General features: G+C 37.6%; 3 protein-coding genes across 3 annotated transcripts; all 3 read left to right on the top strand.

Moving 5' to 3' along the window:
- The first annotated feature begins 1115 nt into the window (after positions 1-1115).
- Positions 1116-3677, top strand: LOC145914617 (4-galactosyl-N-acetylglucosaminide 3-alpha-L-fucosyltransferase FUT6-like). Its single transcript, XM_083002437.1, has 4 exons — positions 1116-1261; positions 1593-1871; positions 2258-2405; positions 2648-3677. The coding sequence occupies exons 1-4, from the start codon at positions 1116-1118 to the stop codon at positions 3389-3391; spliced, it is 1317 nt and encodes a 438-aa protein (XP_082858563.1). The 3' UTR covers positions 3392-3677.
- Positions 3678-8617: 4940 nt separating this feature from the next.
- On the top strand, positions 8618-13513 carry LOC145914616 (4-galactosyl-N-acetylglucosaminide 3-alpha-L-fucosyltransferase FUT6-like). The gene is made up of 6 exons (XM_083002436.1): positions 8618-8701; positions 8885-8924; positions 9548-9743; positions 9953-10213; positions 11877-12024; positions 12812-13513. Exons 1-6 carry the CDS (start codon positions 8618-8620, stop codon positions 13511-13513), a joined length of 1431 nt encoding a protein of 476 aa, XP_082858562.1.
- Positions 13514-16029: 2516 nt separating this feature from the next.
- On the top strand, positions 16030-20140 carry LOC145914615 (4-galactosyl-N-acetylglucosaminide 3-alpha-L-fucosyltransferase FUT6-like). The gene is made up of 4 exons (XM_083002434.1): positions 16030-16169; positions 16565-16825; positions 18501-18648; positions 19439-20140. Exons 1-4 carry the CDS (start codon positions 16030-16032, stop codon positions 20138-20140), a joined length of 1251 nt encoding a protein of 416 aa, XP_082858560.1.
- Positions 20141-20647: the final 507 nt, after the last annotated feature.

The following is a 20647-nucleotide window of genomic DNA, read 5'->3' as shown; positions in this document are numbered from 1 at the left end:
GTGCCGCCACACAATGTACCAGAACTATAATTTGATGAAACGTCTTTATTGTGGTCAAAGAAACGTGAATAGAGAATCTTACATACCGTCTGCAATATTACATTTAAAATCGCCTGCCGTGCTTTTTGACCACGAACTGCACCGGATACCAGCTCCAAACCCATACATACTCCCATAAAGCGTATATTAAGCATATAATTGTCATCAGCCAAGTAAACTGTTATTCTAAACACAACTAATTTATAGCGTTGCTTAAAAGTTTTCCATGTTAAGGGAATCACACGTTCCACAGTATAACTAGAAATTTGCAATCTGATTATGTCCAGTGCAATCCACGACCCATGTCACCAATATCAACTTGTCATCCCAACCGCCATACAACGCTTTTCTTGTCCGCGAAGTGTTTCCCACGATTAAACTAACCAATGTTCTACAGGTCTGCGTAAAATCAACACGAGTTGTACATTGTGAAAAGCCCAAAACGTGCGTATGTTCTGTTACCGTTAGCGTGTAATTATTGGCAATTATATATTTTCAATAATATATTTAATTATTTAGTTTGATATATACCAGACAATAGATACATTTGTATAATATAAGGTACAGGCAATGTTTACAATGGCAAACTATACAATAATTCGTCAGTCACCTCCAGCATTTACACATTTAAACATTTCTATATTCCTACACTACCTATACTGTAGATATGCGAGTTGTAGGCAGTAAAATATACATCGGCCAAAATTTCCAGATAGGGCAAATTTGTGAATTCCAGACCGCCGGGGGCCATGTGTGCAGTTGCGATATCGACAAAAGTTTATTCAAAGGTTTGGTTTTAGCATAGGTTGTCATTACATTATACGTAACGTTCACCGCCTCTTCGCATAAATGAATCAACATATCATGTTTGAGTCACAAAAACCTGTGCGAGAAAGGTTACTTTTGCATTAGACGTAGTGTCCAATCCACATATAGCACATGCAGTTTAGCACTGAGGAATTTAGGCAATAAAAAAGGCAGAATATAAATTAAATTTATCGGTGTAAAATTTTCTTCCAGAGTTGAACAATTTTTATCAGTCATACTATAGAGAAATACTAGTATATACATAGGACATGTTGTTTAAGCTACATGGGTATCGAGGTTGGTTTTTCAAAGCCGGTACAAGTGCTGTTCTGTTGGGATGCATTGTAACTGCATACTTATATTCGAGTCTATCTAAACCAAACGGAGCACGTTCACCAACATTGGATGTTTTAAGGTTGGTGGTTACAATCTTGGCATCGAAGTTTAGGTAAATATTAGTGCAATTCTTCCCAAATGCTGGCACCCATCTTGGAACGCAACACAATTTATAAACATAACTTACTTATGTAATATGGGATATCAAGCTTTCCAAACCATTACCTAAAAAATGGGAAAATTTTGTTTATTTTGCTATTTTATTTTTGCGCTGGAATTTGTAGCAATTTCAAATAGTGCAACATCTTGTCTTGTCGGTATACATTTTTTAAAACAACAAAGAATTTCGGCAATTCGACTGTATTTTGTAATCGATATGGCATAATTTAAAGTGTCTACCTTGCCTGCAGAAATACACAACGTACGGAAGTGGAGAGTTCATGGCCTGCAGGCGAGTCGGGATCGTCCGCTCCACAAATGAATGAAAACCAAGCCCATGCGGTTCCACCGCTGATACTTTTATCGTACGGTTTCATCGAACCTATGTTTAATCCAGAGGAGATCGTCACGACTCTAGGACACAAATGCGCTACAACGATGGACTTGGATCTTCTGAATTCGAGCGATGCTGTAGTAGTTAGATTCAGTCAGGCATACGAGGCCAACAACATTACATTGCCAAAAGCTAGGTATTGATTATAATGATTAGAATCATATTCAAATGTTAATATGCTTTTTTTTGAAATATGTTTTTATATTTTAATATCTTGGAAGGTTCAGCCTATGATCTATTACATGTAACAAAAAAACAAGTCGCTAACTCGTAAGATGACTGAGTTACCCGCGGCCAAAGTTTTGTTAACTGGCGATTTTTTTTGTTAACTAACATCCCGTTAGTGATTAGAAGTCCTTTCAGAGCTTAATTTCATAAACCTGACGATCAAAGAAAACACACAATACCATTATATGGCCGACTTCGATATAGATTTATATGTTAGCTGTCTTCTGCGAGAGTCATTAATTCTTGAACCCTAAATTCTTTTAACATTCTGCACACAATGCCTGCTGTTTTCAGGCGACCGGGACAATTTTTTGTTTATCTGTCTCTTGAACCCCCTTGGCCATTCCAAAACAAAGACTTCAGTTTCGTTAACAAGGATTATTTTAACTGGACGATGACTTACAGACGAGATTCAGATGTATTTTTCCCATACAACTCATTGGTAAGACGATCTGCTATATTCATATAATAAATAAACGATTTTAAACTTTCATTTATCACACAATAAACCAATATATGGCTAATATCTACACTGCGTCACTGACAGATAGATATTGCAGAGAGGTGTATCTGTATAGAAAATGCTAGTAACCTTTGCACTGTCTTTCAAATCCGCATGACACAACAGATTTTTAATTCATGTTTTCTGTGCATGCAGCAAAAGTTTACCCATAACTTTCACAGGATCGTCTGTTCAGTGGATCCGACGATCGAGAAGTTAAAGAGTTGTTCTATGGCGACAATGTGGTTGAGCGAATAATTACAGGAAAAACGGCTTCATTTACAGCATTAACTGTAGTCAGTCACTGCGGCGGTGCGCAAGGACCAAAACATCGTATACTGAATGTAATGCTTCTTGAACGAAGCGGGCTGCGACTAGCAAAACGCGGCCACTGCTTTTACGATCATATTGAGGATCCTTGGGACTCAAAAGAATTTCGGCAGTACGCTTCCACTTTCAAGTTCTTCCTGGCCTTCGAGAACGGTTTTCATTGCCGGGATTACGTCACGGAAAAGACTTGGAGCAACTCTCTTCGTTCTGGGACTGTCCCAGTTATTTTAGGAGCACCAAAGGCTGACGTGGAAAAAATTATCCCCGTTGGGTCATTTATACATGTCGATGACTTTCCTAATCCAGCCACATTGGCGAAATTCCTCAATTACCTGGATGCAAACGCAACTGCTTACGCGGAGTACTTTAAATGGAGACGGAAACCGCCTCCAGACGAAGTTTCAAAATCGAAAGATTTAGGTTACAAACAACTTTGCCACAAACTTTGGGAAAACAGAATTTACGGCAACGGGTCGAAAGTTTATCACTCGTTTAAAGACTGGTACTTGGGCCAAGAAAACCCTGAATGCTTTCAACTGAAGCCAGAAAGAATGTTGAAAATGGCACAGAGTATATTTAGCAATTTCAGACTTTAATGGTGTAATTTTTCTATTGAATATTATTAAACCAACGTTTTTTTTAAGATCAAAAATTTACCTTGACTTATTGCCACATACTTCAAAATTATATCATGCCTGGCAAACAGGGGTGGGAAAATATTTTTTAGGATTAACAATAGCATAAAGTCATTGCCCAAGAATCGTACGTTGCAACTCGTTGACCTCTAGACATTGTGGTGATAGTGTAGGTGGATGATCGAAAACGATAAACGTATGCAATGAACATTTGCTGCATAAGTTACTTATTTGCTATTGTTGGAGACCAACAGCATCTGTGATAGTAGAACAAACGAATAACTGCATGTATGAGTTGCGTACGTTTGACACCAACATAGCCACATAACATATTTAGGTTGTGTTTTTAATTGCAACAACACCTAAGAAAAGAAATACACCTGAGAAATTGAAACACATATATCTGCATAGTCGGAAAATCGTAAGGTATACAGTATTGCGTTTATTTGTGTTTATTGGTCACCGTTTATTGGTAGGGGAGACCGGGGATAGCTCGGACGGTTTTTGGGAAAATTGTTCATATTTTTTTTAAATTATGAACCTCATTCTTAAATTTTATTTTGTTGTAAGTAGTAAAGCGTTACTCAAAAAACAAAAGGTTTTTCGTTCGTTTTACTTCACTAAAAATGTTTATTGAGCCCATTTTTTGAACAGGTCTCAAATGTCCGATGTCACCCCGGTACCGGGGTAACATCGGACGTGACTGGGGATATCTCGGACAGCAAGTTTTAACAGACGTTTTTTTGTTTATTTAACAAAATCATCATTGGCCTATCCAAGAATACATATTTGATTATGCAATCAACCCAAAATTACTGCATTTTGATTAACTGTGACAGATATATAACCTTCCAGATACAAATTAAAAAACTTGGTTTCACTGATAAATTGACTTTTTCGATTATAACTTTTTAAGCAGACATGATTTAATTCCAAAGTTCCTGTTAACGTTTGATGGAGATATAAAGCTTTTGTAAAAGTGTCTTAACAATACCTAACTGTGACGTAAAATACCTGGTCCGAGGTATCCCCGTGTCCGAGGTATCCCCGGTCTCCCCTATATACAGGCAATTTTGATGATATCACGCAAAATTCAACATGTCCCTTTTGATTGTTTGTAATTGAAGAATATTAGCTACGACACGAAAAACTAATATGCGGAGACAAAATATAAACAGCAGAAACATAAAAATGCACCAGCAATTGTCCAATACATCACTTATTGTTTAAATAAAAAAACCTACAGATGCTTTTATTAAGCGAAGGATGTATACTTTTCAAAAAACCCCGTTCAGACAGAAGTTTTTTAATTCTGAGAAATTACTGTTAACGCTATATGGGCAACAGGGAACACACAAACTATCGGGAAGTCAGACAAGACGCCAAGCATGTTTTCACATCCATTTGCCCCCAAAATAAGTACCGTTGTACGCCCGAAGTTGAGACGTGTGCACGATTCTTGTTAGCCAATAAAACTATAGCTGGCAAGTCATTAGAGTAGCACTTTATTTTAGCATCAGGTCAGCCTAGATGATTTGTTTTGACTTAAAGGAAATGCATCATTATTAGTCACATCAAAGGGAAGTGATATCAGTTTATATGCATTAGCGTTTGTTTAACTGGTCTAGTAATTGAATGGCTGTATCATTTTTCTAGATCCTCTTGAGAACTGGTGTAGAGGAATTTGAGTGCGATGGTAAATTTGTAGTGTTTATATAACCAGGAAGTTGCAAACATAGTTTTTTGATTTGCAGTGATAAGGAAGCTGATCGTCTGCCAATGTTTTTAAGTATTTTTGGCATGTCTAGAACGGTTGGTATATTTCCTTCCAACCATGGAGCAGCTGATAGTTCACTGATCTTTGGTGATTGTATATCATGCTATCTTGTGGCAGTTTCTGTAGCACAGAACGTTGAAACGAAGTTAATTTTCGCAGAATATAGTTGTTTTAATACGAACAAGATAGCCAATACAATGGTAGAGAACTTCATGCTACAGACGTTTCAATTGATTTCTACAATCATTTTCAGTGTAAAATTTCAGTGCACTGACCGTTCGTGGAACGTAGTACAAAATATAACACTGCCGTATATCTGACTCCTGGTTACTGTTCAAACAAAGACTGTAGACCTTTAAGATTGATCCTTCAATTTAATTCGTTAACACTCAAACAAAAACCATCGACAACTTACAAACCACGCATCAATCGGTACTTAAACAATAAAACTGGTATAGCTTGGCGACAATCAACACAAAACACGATTTGCACCAAAACAGCGCCCCAAGTGTCAGCTCGGGGTCAGAGCCTCAGAGGTTAAGTTGTGCTACGCGAGCAAAGTACTGTTTTGTGTGATAGTAAGTTTTGGAAATAGTCACTTATTTTGTTTATTATACGGCTTTGGTTCTAAACTGAATGCCAGGACTCGGATGTTGCGTATTTGGTTGCAATAACAATCAAAGAAAACTGCGTCAGTGGAGATCTAAACAGTGCGAAATTCATGAATGCAATCTTGTATGTGGTAGTCGGTGCCTTGGTGCGTATGTGATTCTCCATTCGTACTTCACCCGTATCCAACGAAATCAAAACATAAAGAAGATCATGATCAATGGGTGAATTGTGTTAAAAGGAAAGGTTGTGAAAAACGCAAATGGACTCGGACTCGCATTTGCTCCAAACAGCACTTCATTGAAGGCAGGCCAACAACTCAAAATCCAGACTATCCAGCTCCAGATTTACACATGGGTCATACAGCCAGTGTCATAAAAGCTAGAAAACCACCATCTGGTTGACAAGCACAGCTGCTTAAGTTATGATCTTGCAAACTCCACGTCAGAAAACAATTGAACAAAGTTCTACATTGGGTGCAGGTGGTAGTTGCAGATGTAAGTGAACTCTTTAAACCGAAACAAAATGTATTGCAATAACGCCGATGTGGATTTAACTTTCTCACAACTGATGAACTGGTAAAATTTTACAAAAAATGAAATCAGTTTTTAAGTTACTTGGGATGAAATACTGGAAAGGTTGAAGTTGCAATGCAACAAGAAGCAAACAAACCTGTATATGTCTGTTATTTGATGATGAGTTAGTGATGACATTCATGAGATTTCGATTTGAACTGTTGGAAAAAGATTTAGCACTGTGATTTGGCATGTCTTGTTCATCGCTTTCAAGAATCATAACAACATTAACCAAATTTCTTTCATGGCAACTATAAAGTCACGGTATTGACTTGAATGTGTTGACCTATCTGAGCATTTTCAAAAACCTCCTTACAACGAAGTTAATACATTATTGACTGTACAGAAACCCCTAAAAATGTATTTACAAATCAAGACAGTTTCATTTTGTTTCTGATGGAAGAGGCAGTCGACACACCACTGTTTGGCGACTTTGTGATGGCTGACAGGATTTTTCACATTTGTTAGTTGCTTATAAGACGTTGTAATTTATTGAAGCCACCTGGTAGGAGGTCCAGAAAACTAAACAATTGGCCCATCATCGTATATATGTAGAACAAGCAAAAGCTTTGAAATGTTTTGTATTTTGTTCATATTATTGATGATATTGTCATGATGTGCCGCTGTGTGTCATCTAATAGAACTACTTAGTCAGTAGAAATATTGTTCACATGGTTTATTTTAAATTGTTGCTCTCTTGTTTTTGTCACAAAGAAGCATAATTTAGTGTTAATACAAATGTTTGCAACTGTCTAGGAAACTTTCGTTTCAGGTTAAAATCTTTCAGTCTTCTTTAATTAGACAAATATATTTCGCTTCGTTAAAAGCATCAATGATTCCCAGAATCAATTCTCAAACAAATGTTTGCACATAACATTAATAAATCAACCAGCACTGTGTGAACACAAGAATTTTCAAATAAATGAGGTAATATGACAGTAAACTGAAAGGAACAACAAAGGCATTGAACTGAAAGGAGGTAATAAACAAGTACAACATAAGAAGGGCAGTTTAACAATGTGCAAGAAAAATAATCACTTGTTTTGTCTAAGCCAGATTGTTAGAAATCTATTTCTTTAGCTTTCAATGAACCCATAAATTTTAAGTTTGATACATTCCTCTGAAAGAGAAGAGAAGTGTATGATTTCTTATTTAATTTACTTGCTGTAGCTTCAGCTCGATGCTGCAATGTGATTGCAGTTCTGATTTAATCTAAAAAAATGCAATGGTTTTAAGGCAGACTGATTTCCTATTTTAGGCTACTTCACAATTAATAAGACTACCCAAATAACTTACCTGTACAGGTGCAGTATGCCCGCAAAATTTCTCCAGATTGTCTAGCACAAGGAAAATCTTTTGGGATGGTGTACACTTGGATGTGAAAAATCAGTACTTCTGCAGTAGGCAGCATTTCAAAGGTTTAATATAATGAGACTCCAGGTATTTTTTTCATTCATTCATTGGTTTATTTTTGCCCAAAGTATTTCAGTTTAAAAGGATGGGGAATGCGAGAGTATGGGCAGGGGGACGCTGGATGAACCTTCAGGTTTTCGGTGCCAAGCGTCAGGTATTCAAATGCTCTGCTTATAGGTTGACATTTGGGAGCTTTTTGTCCATGTAAATTAACATCGTTCTCATTTAGACAAAGCAGATTGTCCTTTGCAATGCCATCACATGGGTCAAGCAGTTGCTATTTTTCAGAAAAACGTCATATACTTATGTAGGCTACTTCTCTTTGTGATTTTAACAACTTAATTCTTTACTGCACACCCATAACATCTGCGGAAAAGACCAAAGAAACATGTTTCGACTTTGTTCTGTTATTGGTTTGCAAACCAAACAGCTTAAAATGTTCCCGCAAACTCCCAACTGTCCACGTTTGCAACGCCTATGCCATACTTAGGGTCTTTGTTTTCCATTTTGCTACAAAAAAATTAAAAACATCCCAGAACTGTTGATATTTTTGACATTTACCAACCAAGACCAAACATTTTCTACACAGAAAAACGCGCGTAGCACAACTTAACCTATGACCCCGATTCTCGCGCATTGGCGTTGGTGCAAATCATGTATTGTTTCTTTTGATTTACTCTTTGACTTATGGTCTTGTTTGGCACTGGTTTAGTTTGTCTCTCTCTCTCTGGTGATTCTCTCCCTGGTCTCTGGGTCTCTGATGAATATGCACGTAATATATATAGCCAGAGAGAGCTCAGTTAAAAGAAAGAAATGACGTTGGTGTTGACGTATGACGATGGAAAGGGTGATGACAAGATTGTTGTCGAACGTCTTGATGACGTAGCCGAGGCGCTTGTCAGTCCGCATAAATGATGAATTGTAACCGGTTGTTGTGAGGACAAAGCAATTGCTTGCTAACAATAGTACTATAATACTGGTAATTGTTCTCAAATATGATGTGATAGATGCAATGTCAGTTTATATGCATTAGCGTTTGTTTAACTGGTCTGGTGATTGAATGGCTGTATCATTTTCCAGATCCTCTTGAGAACTAGTGTAGAGGAATTTGAGTGCGATGGTAAATTTGTAGTGTTTATATAACCAGGAAGTTGTAAATACATAGTTTTTTGATTTGCAGTGATAAGGAAGCTGATCGTCTGCCAATGTTTTTAAGTATTTTTTGGCATGTCTACAACGGTTGGTATATTTCCTTCCAACCATGGAGCAGCTGATAGTTCACTGATCTTTGGTGATTGTATATCATGCTATCTTGTGGCAGTTTCTGTAGCACAGAACGTTGAAACGAAGTTAATTTTCGCAGAATATAGGTGTTTTAATACGAACAAGATAGCCAATACAATGGTAGAGAACTTCATGCTACAGACGTTTCAACTGATTTCTACAATCATTTTCAGTGTAAAATGCGAAATCAATTTTTGATGTTTCAAAAACAAACCGACTGACGGCAATCAGAAACACTTTGTTTCAAACATTTCATATCCGCTAATTGCTGTCGCTGGTTTTAAGACAGTGCAACATCAGAGGCTAGATTCTGTCCACTTTAGAGATTAGGGTTAATAGCCTGTATCATTTGAACAGAAAAAAATATGACTAGATCCAGCTGGTTGCATTAAAGTGCTATGTTGTTTTTTGTACCGAAAGACTGTACACGGATTTGGCTGTTTTAAACCATTTTTACAGAGGCATTGAAGTACCCAGTGTTCATTGCAATTTTTTGTTCATCAAGTCAACCTGATATGGAAATCCCATCATGCAAACTGCGTTCTGTTCTATGGAAAGGAGGAGTTGTTGTGTTCCTCTGTATCTTGGCTTCAGGAATCCACTGGCGTATGTTACAAAATGCAAATCATCGTAAGAGCAAGTTGGTGACAATACGGTGGGTACGTTTAGCTGTTGTTTTGCTAAATAGTTACATACATTCCTAATGTTGTAATCATAGTTCATTTACTGTATCAGCCTATTGTGTAAGACAAAATATCATGGTGTTAGATCCATTAGTAAATGGTTCTATTTGAGTTGTATTCTAGCGTTTAAGCTGTATTCTGAAACTAGCAGCAAGCGTTGAAACGTTCTTTCAATTTGCAGTGGTTACCAATCCAGTCATAATGAGGAGCTGATTGCAAACACTTCGAGCATACTGCCCATGATCAAAAATACGGGACCGCCACTCATATTGTTATCGTACGGATACATAGAACCATTCTTCAACCCGGAAATCATCACAACATCTTTGGGCCACAAATGCGTTACAACAACCGACTTGGATCGTATGAACATCAGCGATTCAGTTGTGGTTCGATTTACTCAAGCGTTCGGAACCAATTCTGTGACAAATCCAGAAGCAAGGTCAAAGTTTTTTAAAAGAATCAATGTAGTATTTTACAATTTTTGATAATAATTTTTGCCCGATCAAAAAATTTCCCCCAGAGCTTAACCGCTTTCCTTTGGTTAGCTTGGCAGATAGGTATGGCCGGTACATGGATGTCGAACCTTAGCCAGACATATATTCTGGTAAAAGTTCGACAAAGAAATACTACCAGCGATAGCTGTAGATGCGGATCTTATTTGGCACATCCTTGTTACAGAAGATAGGCCGAACAATATAACTGTGCTTGTTTAGGGTTGTCAGCTAACCTCAACCTACTATGTCCCGCACATACTCATTCATAAACCCCGCATACAATTATTATTGATACAACCATTCCAATAACCTTTCTCTAATTTATTGAAACAAACAATTTGTGTAAATATGAATTCGCCCACCATCGCAGTTCTCCACACCGAACAGAAATGGGATTTTTTCAATCACTGTAAATTTAACACTTTTTAATAGCACATAAATAAACATAACTAAATAGTTGCTCTAAAAATAACAATATAGCAGCTTCTGCAGGTCTCCAATATTATGGCTTTTTTTACAATATAGCAACTTTATGTAGGCTAACCAATATCAGTACCTCAGACACAAAAGCAACAGAGGCAAAGTCTTATGGAAGTAATTTAGAAGGTAACAAAAATATAACAAGCTGCAATGTACTGTATTTACCATTGGGTCAGTAATGATATTTATAAAATCTGCAGCCATAACTTTTGTAGGTGCTGCATCTTTTTCTCTCAATTATACGTTCAAATTTATCATTGCACAAACATGGGTTTTCCTTTCTTAATACCTACACCAGATAGTTAAATTAAAGGTAGCCTATATGTTGTTCCACAAAATTTGAAAACAGAAGCATCTGCCACTATTAATGCTAACAATTACACAATACTATTCTTAACTGATGCAATCAAATGAGGCTATCATAATTTCAAAACCACATTTTGAAAATGAAATCGCCAAATTTTATCAAAAAATAACACGTCATATATGTGATCAAAATTATTTCGAAATAAATATTATACCGCATTCGAAAATTTGCCTTTAAGTATCTAAAATCACCTGAAATCTCTGAAAAATTAAAGTGTTTGTATTATTGTACGTAAATTCAATTTTATGCAAGGCACCTTAGAGATATTTAACTTAGTCACTATAGGGCTAAAATCATATAAGGCAAACATGTTCGAGCCTTCAACGGGTTGATACCTTACAACCACACGCCGCGCAAGCGTCGCAATGCCGCAGTTGAACCTTAGTAGATTTTTTAGCTAATTATCATGCATGGCAACACCATACCTAAACCTATTGTGTATGCACTAATTTCGTACGTTATTCACTTGCTTGGCCGAACAAGACATAATCGCAGAACAGCCGATTGTGTGATTAGAATGGCCGGAGATAAACGGTGGAAATTTTTTGATTGGGTGATGATAACCATGACTGCTTCTATTTGTAAAGCATGGTGGGTCAAGGCTGGAACAACTGATTGCACCACAGTACACAAAAACACTATGCCCATATAAATAGAGACAAACTTTCGCAAAAGATGCAACATTCCATACTAACCATACGTTTATCGAAATGTCATAGCAAGATCACACAAGGAAGTTTCATGAGTTGTGTTTACTGCAGACGGCCTGAACAGTTCTTCGTTTACTTAAGTTTGGAGCCGCCCTGGCCGTTTTACAGCCACGACTACAGCTACATCGACAAGGATTATTTTAATTGGACGATGACTTACAGACGAGATTCAGACGTATATTTTCCGTATTCTTCCATGGTAAGATCAATCCACTTCGCTTCGACCTATGGTCGGAAATTGTAAATGTTAAAATTCAATTTAGCGTTTACTCAATGAAGGAACTCAAACAAGCTGCAGACGAATGTCTGGCGATCACTGCCCTTTTTACGGATGAACATACAAAAGGCACTTGCTCTGCAAACAGAGCCAGCATGGTCAACTGAAAAGGAATTTGCTAGCATAGTAGAAGAAAAACCATGCTTTCGCATAGCAAGGCAGGATCGCCCCACTGCGCAGGCCCTTTATATATTTCCTTATCAAATAGAACCTATTCTATTTTAAATGCAGAACCAAAAATTCAGAATCTATTGTATTTAAATAAGGATTTGACGACCCCCGTAGGGCGATATATTTATTTTCCTTTTCAGCAAACCGGGCTGATTCTGTTTTCAAAGCAAGTGCTTTTTGCGTTTAAATGGAAATAAATTTACCTTAATTGGCTTTAAACGAAATGCCATACGTTTATAAGATTATTATTCTCGAGATAACTAACATAATTACGAATATGAAATTCCTGTTGCTGACAGGCATCTTGCAATTAAAAATGTACTGATCTTCTGGCATAAACGTACTGTATTTTACGACGTTTCGTCTGCCATGCGGTGAGATCAATTACGCTCACCAATGGATATCATTAACTCATGAAATGCAAGGTAGATTTTCTGCTGGGAATATTTTTAAGTGTTTATCACTGTGAGGTCTATTGGTTTGTTTAACGTTATTTGTACAAAAACTGCTAAATGAGATGTTTGTTACGCTTATAAAGGACCGACTTATGACTGGAAGAGAAGATAGGAAGGAAAAAGATCTCTACTACGGCGAGAAAGTTGTTGAGAAACTGCTTACCGGAAAAACGTCCTCATTTACAGCATTGGCGGCAGTTGGTCGGTGTTCCGGGGGTGACGGGCCCAGGTACAGATTGCAGTATATCAAGGAGCTGGAAAAACACGGACTGCGGATAGAGAAGCGTGGTGGCTGTTTCGGAAATATTATCCTGACACGTTGGAACTCTGAGGAGTTTCGAAGATATTCTGCCACTTTCAAGTTCTTTCTAGCCTTCGAGAACGGTTTTCATTGTCGGGATTACGTCACGGAAAAAACTTGGAGCAACTCTCTTCGTTCTGGGACTGTACCCGTTATTTTGGGAGCTCCAAAGGCTGACGTAGAAAAAATTATCCCCGTTGGGTCATTTGTACATGTCGATGACTTTCCCAATCCAGCCACATTGGCGAAATTCCTCAATTACCTGGATGCAAACGCAACTGCTTACGCGGAGTACCTTCAATGGAGACGGAAACCGCCTCCAGACGAAGTTTTAAAACCGAAAGATTTAGGTTACAAACAACTTTGCAACAAACTTTGGGAAAACAGAGTTTACGGCAACGGGTCGAAAGTTTATCACTCGTTTAAAGAGTGGCACTTGGGCCAAGAACTGCCGGAGTGTTTCAAAATCAAGAACTTAAGCTAAACCGGTTCAGCCCTTGAAATAACGACTGGATAGGTCTGCAGATTTAATGCATGAATAGAAAATAAAATGTAGGTGCTTTTGTTTTTTTTTAAAAACCCCGAGCCAAACTCGTCACTTTTTTACAGGTCTTTTATACACTTATTGATTTGTTTAAATAAAAAACCTGAAGATGCTTTTATTAAGCGAAGGATGTATTCTTTTTAAATAAACTCCGTTCAGACAGAAGTTGTTTTTAATTCTGAGAAATTACTGTTAACGCTATGGGCAACAGGGAACACACAAACTATCGGGAAGTCAGACAAGACGCCAAGCATGTTTTCACACCCGTTCGCCCCCAAAATAAGTACCGAAGTTTTATGCACGAAGTTGAGATGTGTGCACGATTCTTGTTAGCCAATAAAACTATAGCTGGCAAGTCATTAGAGTAGCACTTTATTTTCGCATCAGGTCAGCCTAGATGATTTGTTTTAACTTTAAGGAAATGCATCATTATTAGTCACATAAAATGGAAGTGATGTCAGTTTGTATGCATTAGCGTTTGTTTAACTGGTCTGGTGATTGAATGGCTGTATCATTTTAGTAAATCATTTTAAAAACTGGTGTAGAGGAATTTCAGTGCGGGGGTAAATTTGTAGTATTTATATAACCAGGACGTTGTAAATACATGGTTTTCTGATTTGCAGTGATAAGGAAGCTGATCGTCTCCCAATGTTTTTAAGTATTTTTTTGGCATGTCTAGCACGGTTGGTATATTTCTTTCCAACCATGGAGCAGCCGATAAATATAGAACACTAATCTTTGGTGATTGTATATCATATCATGCTATTTTGTGGCAGTTTCTGCAGCACAAAACGTTGAAACGAAGTTCAATTTCGCAGAATATAGTTGTTTTAATACGAACAAGATAGCCAATACATGGGTAGAGAACTTCGTGCTACAGACGTTTCGATTGATTTCTACAATCATTAGAAAACAATCGAAACGTCTGTAGCATGTTGTTCGTATTAAAGATATATAAAACCGTCAGTTATGTTCCAGAGTTGGTTTAGTTATTTTGCATCATGTAGAGCAGGGTTAGACAAACTTTCTGTTTTGGCTGTGGACAAACTGAAACAAAACTATACCTACTTTATAATTTTGAAATGAACGGACATTGTTGGTGGATTGAATAAGCTAGGTATAAAAATGGCGGAGGTTTGATGCTTGCACGGCGTGGAGTTCCGTGTGATTAAAAACTAAGTCAAGAACGTGTTTTTAGCCACAAATGTACTTTTAGAGCTTAGCAAGTGGAATCCCAACAAAAACGTAGAAATCCATAAATTACCAAGCAAAGTAATGATCATGGTCACTTAGGCCTATACACTATTTTTTATTCTCACCAGGAATCACGATCAGGTTTTCTTCTTGTTATATGGGCCGGGCGCTTTTTTTTTGGGAGGGGGGGGGGGGTCGGGCGCTTGACAGATGTTAGCCCTGCTCCGCCTGAAACGGCCTCTCGTGGCGGCTGATTTCCGCCATTGTGTATGGAAAGCTTCACAGAAAGAAATTTGGATATTGTAACAAAAGTCTTTCTAAGGTGGCACAGGCACGACACAAATCGTCACTCAACGTCAAGATTAAATTAATATTATCAACCATTGTAAGTGTACTGGTTGAAATTTTAACAGCAAGGTTTTACGACGCAAATAAGGGGAAGTAGGGTACATATAAATTGTTACTGATGCTGCCAGGCATATTTATGCAGTATTCAGCAAGAGGGTACATATGACAACGACCTGTAAATTCGCCTTGGAAACAGATGACAAGATGTTAATGATTAATCCTGCGGTAGCAAAGAGCCTGATAACAATGTAAACAGTAGTGATTGAAATACCTTATTGAAAGATTTTGCCTATCTCAAGTTGTTTCACAATTGGTCCGGAATTATGAAATGTTTCGTTTTGAGTTGGAAGTTAAATCATTGCAGGATAAAAACAGATGTAGTAACACTTTTTTCTTAGATTGCTCTACATTGAATATTGGCTAATGTGCGTTTTATCTGTTTGAATTAACTGACAGAGTGACCGAGAGTTACTACATAAAATCACTACCGACATGTAGCAGCATTAAAGACAAACAAAATAATAGCCTGTATGTTTAAAACCAAGTGTTTCTTAAAAACTGATGGTGCCTTTGTAGGCGAAATCGATTTTTCGTATTTCATTAATGAACCAACTGACGGTAATCAGAAACACTTTGTTTCAAACATTTCATATCCGCTAATTGCTGTCGCTGGTTTTAAGACAGTGCAACATCAGAGGCTAGATTCTGTCCACTTTAGAGATTAGGGTTAATAGCCTGTATCATTTGAACAGAAAAAATATGACTAGATCCAGCTGGTTAAAGCATTAAAGGTGCAATGTTGTTTTTTGTACTGAAAGACTGTACACGGATTTGGCTATTTTGAACCATTTTTACAGAGGCATTGAAGTATCCAGTGCTCATTGCAATTTTTGAGTATATCAAGTCAACCTGATATGCAAATCCCATCATGCAAACTGCGTTCTGTTCTATGGAAAGGAGGAGTTGTTGTGTTCCTCTGTATCTTGGCTTCAGGAATCCACTGGCGTATGTTACAAAATGCGGATCATCATAAGAGCAAGTTGGTGACAATACGGTGGGTACGTTTAGCTGATGTTTTGCTAAATAGTTACATGCATTCCTAATGTTGTAATCATAGTTCATTTACTATATCAGCCTATTGTGTAAGGCAAAATATCATGGTGTTAGATCCAATAGTAAATGGTTCTATTTAAATTGTATTCTAGCGTTTACTGAATAAGGTTTCAAACCATAAACTGTAGTCGAAGGCCAGACGATTACTGTCCTTTCGTTAAGGTTACGCACACAAGGCACTTGCTTTAAAATCAGGATTAGATAAAAAGGAATATATATTACATTCGCCGGCGGGAATCGTCATTTCCTCATTTAATGGTTTCCATGGTTTAAGCTTTAATGGTTTAAGGGCTCTGAAACAAGCAGCAAGCGTTGAAACGTTCTTTCATTTTGCAGTGGTTACCAATCCAGCCATATTGAGGATCTGATTGCAAACACTTCGAGCATACTGCCCATCGTCAAAAATACGGGACCGCCTCTCATATTGTTATCGTACGGATACATAGAACCATTCTTCAACCCGGAAATCATCACAACATCTTTGGGCCACAAATGCGTTACAACAACTGACTTGGAACGTATGAGCATCAGCGATTCAGTGGTGGTTCGTTTCAATCAAGCGTTCGGAACCAATTCTGTGACAAATCCAAAAGCAAGGTCAAAGTTTTTTAAAAGAATCAATGTAGTATTTTACAATTTTTGATAATAATTTTTGCCCGATCAAAAAATTTCCCCCAGAGCTTAACCGCTTTCCTTTGGTTAGCTTGGCAGGTAGGTATGGCCGGCACATGGATGTCGAACCTTAGCCAGACATATATTCTGGTAAAAGTTCGACAAAGAAATACTACCAGCGATAGCTGTAGATGCGGATCTTGTTTGGCACATCCTTGTTGCTGAAGTTAGGTCGAACAATATAGCTGTGCTTGTTCAGGCGTACTATTTAACCTTAACTTATTATTTCCCACACGTACTGAATCATATACCCTGCATACAATTATTATTGATACAACCATTCCAATAACCTTTCTTTAATTTCTTGAAACAAACAATTTGCGTAAATATGAGTTAGCCCACCATCGCAGTTCTCCACACCGGACAGAAATGGGATTTTTTCTCAATCACTGTAAAATCAAACACGTAATAGCACATAACTAAACATAACTAAATAGTTAGGCAAATTTTCTCTAAAACTAACAATATAGCAGCTTCTGCAAGTCTTCAATATTATGGCTTTTTTTTAACAATATAGCAACTTTATGTAGGCTAACCAATACCAGTACCTCAGACACAAAAACAACAGAGACAAAGTCTTATGTAAGTAATTTAGAAACTAACAAATATATAACAAGCTGCAATGTACTGTATTTACCATTGGGTTAGTAATGTTAATTATAAAATCTGCAGCCATAACTTTTGTAGGTGCTGCATCTTTTTCTCTCAATTATACGTTCAAATTTATCATTGCACAAACATGGGTTTTCCTTTCTTAATACCTACACCAGATAGTTAAATTAAAGGTAGCCTATATGTTGTTCCACAAAATTTGAAAACAGAAGCATCTGCCACTATTAATGCTAACAATTACACAATACTATTCCTAACTGATGCAATCAAATGAGGCTATCATAATTTCAAAACCACATTTTGAAAACGAAATCGCCAAATTTTATCAAAAAATAACACGTCATATATGTGATCAAAATTATTTCGAAATAAATATTATACCGCATTCGAAAATTTGCCTTTAAGTATTTAAAATCACCTGAAATCTCTGAAAAATTAAAGTGTTTGTATTATTGTACGTAAATTCAATTTTATGCAAGGCACCTTAGAGATATTTAACTTAGTCACTATAGGGCTAAAATCATATAAGGCAAACATGTTCGAGCCTTCAACGGGTTGATACCTTACAACCACACGCCGCGCAAGCGTCGCAATGCCGCAGTTGAACCTTAGTAGATTTTTTAGCTAATTATCAAGCATGGCAACACCATACCTAAACCTATTGTGTATGCACTAATTTCGTACGTTATTCACTTGCTTGGCCGAACAAGACATAATCGCAGAACAGCCGATTGTGTGATTAGAATGGCCGGAGATAAACGGTGGAAATTTTTTGATTGGGTGATGATAACCATGACTGCTTGTATTTGTAAAGCATGGTGGGTCAAGGCTGGAACAACTGATTGTACCACAGTATACAGAAACACTATGCCCATATAAATAGAGACAAACTTTCGCAAAAGATGCAACATTCCATACTAACCATACGTTTATCGCAATGTCATAGCAAGATCACACAAGGAAGTTTCATGAGTTGTGTTTACTGCAGACGGCCTGAACAGTTCTTCGTTTACTTAAGTTTGGAGCCGCCCTGGCCGTTTTACAGCCACGACTACAGCTACATCGACAAGGATTATTTTAACTGGACGATGACTTACAGACGAGATTCAGACGTATATTTTCCGTATTCTTTCATGGTAAGATCAATCCACTTCGCTTCGACCTATGGTCGGAAATTGTAAATGTTAAAATTCAATTTAGCGTTTACTGAATGAAGGAACTCAAACATAAGCTGCAGACGAATGTCTGGCGATCACTGCCCTTTTTACGGATGAACATACAAAAGGCACTTGCTCTGCAAACAGAGCCAGCATGGTCAACTGAAAAGGAATTTGCTAGCATAGTAGAAGTAATACCATGCTTTCGCATAGCAAGGCAGGATCGCCCCACTGCGCAGGCCTTTTATATATTTCCTTATCAAATAGAACCTCTTCTATTTTAAATGCGGAACCAAAAATTTAGAATCTATTGTATTTAAAAAAGGAATTGAAGACCCCGTAGGGCGATATATTTATTTTCCTTTTCAGCAAACCGGGCTGATTCTGTTTTCAAAGCAAGTGCTTTTTGCGTTTAAATGGAAATAAATTTAACTTACTTGGCTTTAAACGAAATGCCATACGTTTATAAGATTATTATTCTCGAGATAACTAACATAATTACGAATATGAAATTCCTGTTGCTGCCAGGCATATTGCAATTAAAAATGTACTGATCTTCTGGCATAAACGTACTGTATTTTTACGACGTTTCGTCTGCCATGCGGCGGGCCAATTATACGCTCACCAATGGATATCATAAACTCATGAAATGCAAGGTAGATTTTCTGCTAGGAATATTTTCCAGTGTTTATCACTGTGAGGTCTATTGGTTTGTTTAACGTTATTTATACAAAAACTGCTAAACGAGATGTTTATTACGCTTATAAAGGACCGACTTATGACTGGAAGAGAAGATAGGAAAGAAAAAGATCTCTACTACGGCGAGAAAGTTGTTGAGAAACTGCTTGCCGGAAAAACGTCCTCATTTACAGCATTGGCGGCAGTTGGTCGATGTTCCGGGGGTGACGGGCCCAGGTACAGATTGCAGTATATCAAGGAACTGGAAGAACACGGACTGCGGGTAGAGAAGCGTGGTGGCTGTTTCGGAAATATTATCCTGACACGTTGGAACTCTGAGGAGTTTCGAAGATATTCTGCCACTTTCAAGTTCTTTCTAGCCTTCGAGAACGGTTTTCATTGTCGGGATTACGTCACGGAAAAAACTTGGAGCAACTCTCTTCGTTCTGGGACTGTACCCGTTATTTTGGGAGCTCCAAAGGCTGACGTAGAAAAAATTATCCCCGTTGGGTCATTTGTACATGTCGATGACTTTCCCAATCCAGCCACATTGGCGAAATTCCTCAATTACCTGGATGCAAACGCAACTGCTTACGCGGAGTACCTTCAATGGAGACGGAAACCGCCTCCTGGCGAAGTTTTAAAACCGAAAGATTTAGGCTACAAACAACTTTGCAACAAACTTTGGGAAAACAGAGTTTACGGCAACGGGTCGAAAGTTTATCACTCGTTTAAAGAGTGGCACTTGGGCCAAGAACTGCCGGAGTGTTTCAAAATCAAGAACTTAAGCTAAACCGGTTCAGCCCTTGAAATAACGACTGGATAGGTCTGCAGATTTAATGCATGAATAGAAAATAAAATGTAGGTGCTTTTGTTTTTTTTAAAAAACCCCGAGCCAAACTCGTCACTTTTTTATTTGCCCATTAGCAACATTATATTATTATGACTATTTTGGTTTTCTAATGATTATTCGCCTAAGGTTGAAATAATGTTACTGTCATTGTGGTCATTTTATCGTGTGTACGATATTGTTATTAGCATTTTGTATCTTAAGTGCGTATTCAGCTTTGTAGTGTGCAGCAAACCAAGCTCGAGGTTTGCAGCGTTTGCTGTGTGTAGGTTGGCACGAAAGCTGTAGAGCAACGTAAGGTTGGACTTGTGTATATCAAGACGCGATATAACTTATCGTAAATATTTGCAAAATGGCTTGGGATTTCAATATCATTATCACGAAAGTTTTGAAATTGTCGACAGCTCCGGAATAATATTATGAGCGCAAAGACCGTGTCACAGGTGACTT

This window comes from Ascidia mentula, chromosome 9, assembly GCF_947561715.1.
Source record: "Ascidia mentula chromosome 9, kaAscMent1.1, whole genome shotgun sequence".
Taxonomy (NCBI): domain Eukaryota; kingdom Metazoa; phylum Chordata; class Ascidiacea; order Phlebobranchia; family Ascidiidae; genus Ascidia; species Ascidia mentula.
Note: the sequence above shows the minus strand (reverse complement) of the source record. Positions and strands in the feature narration are given on the sequence as shown.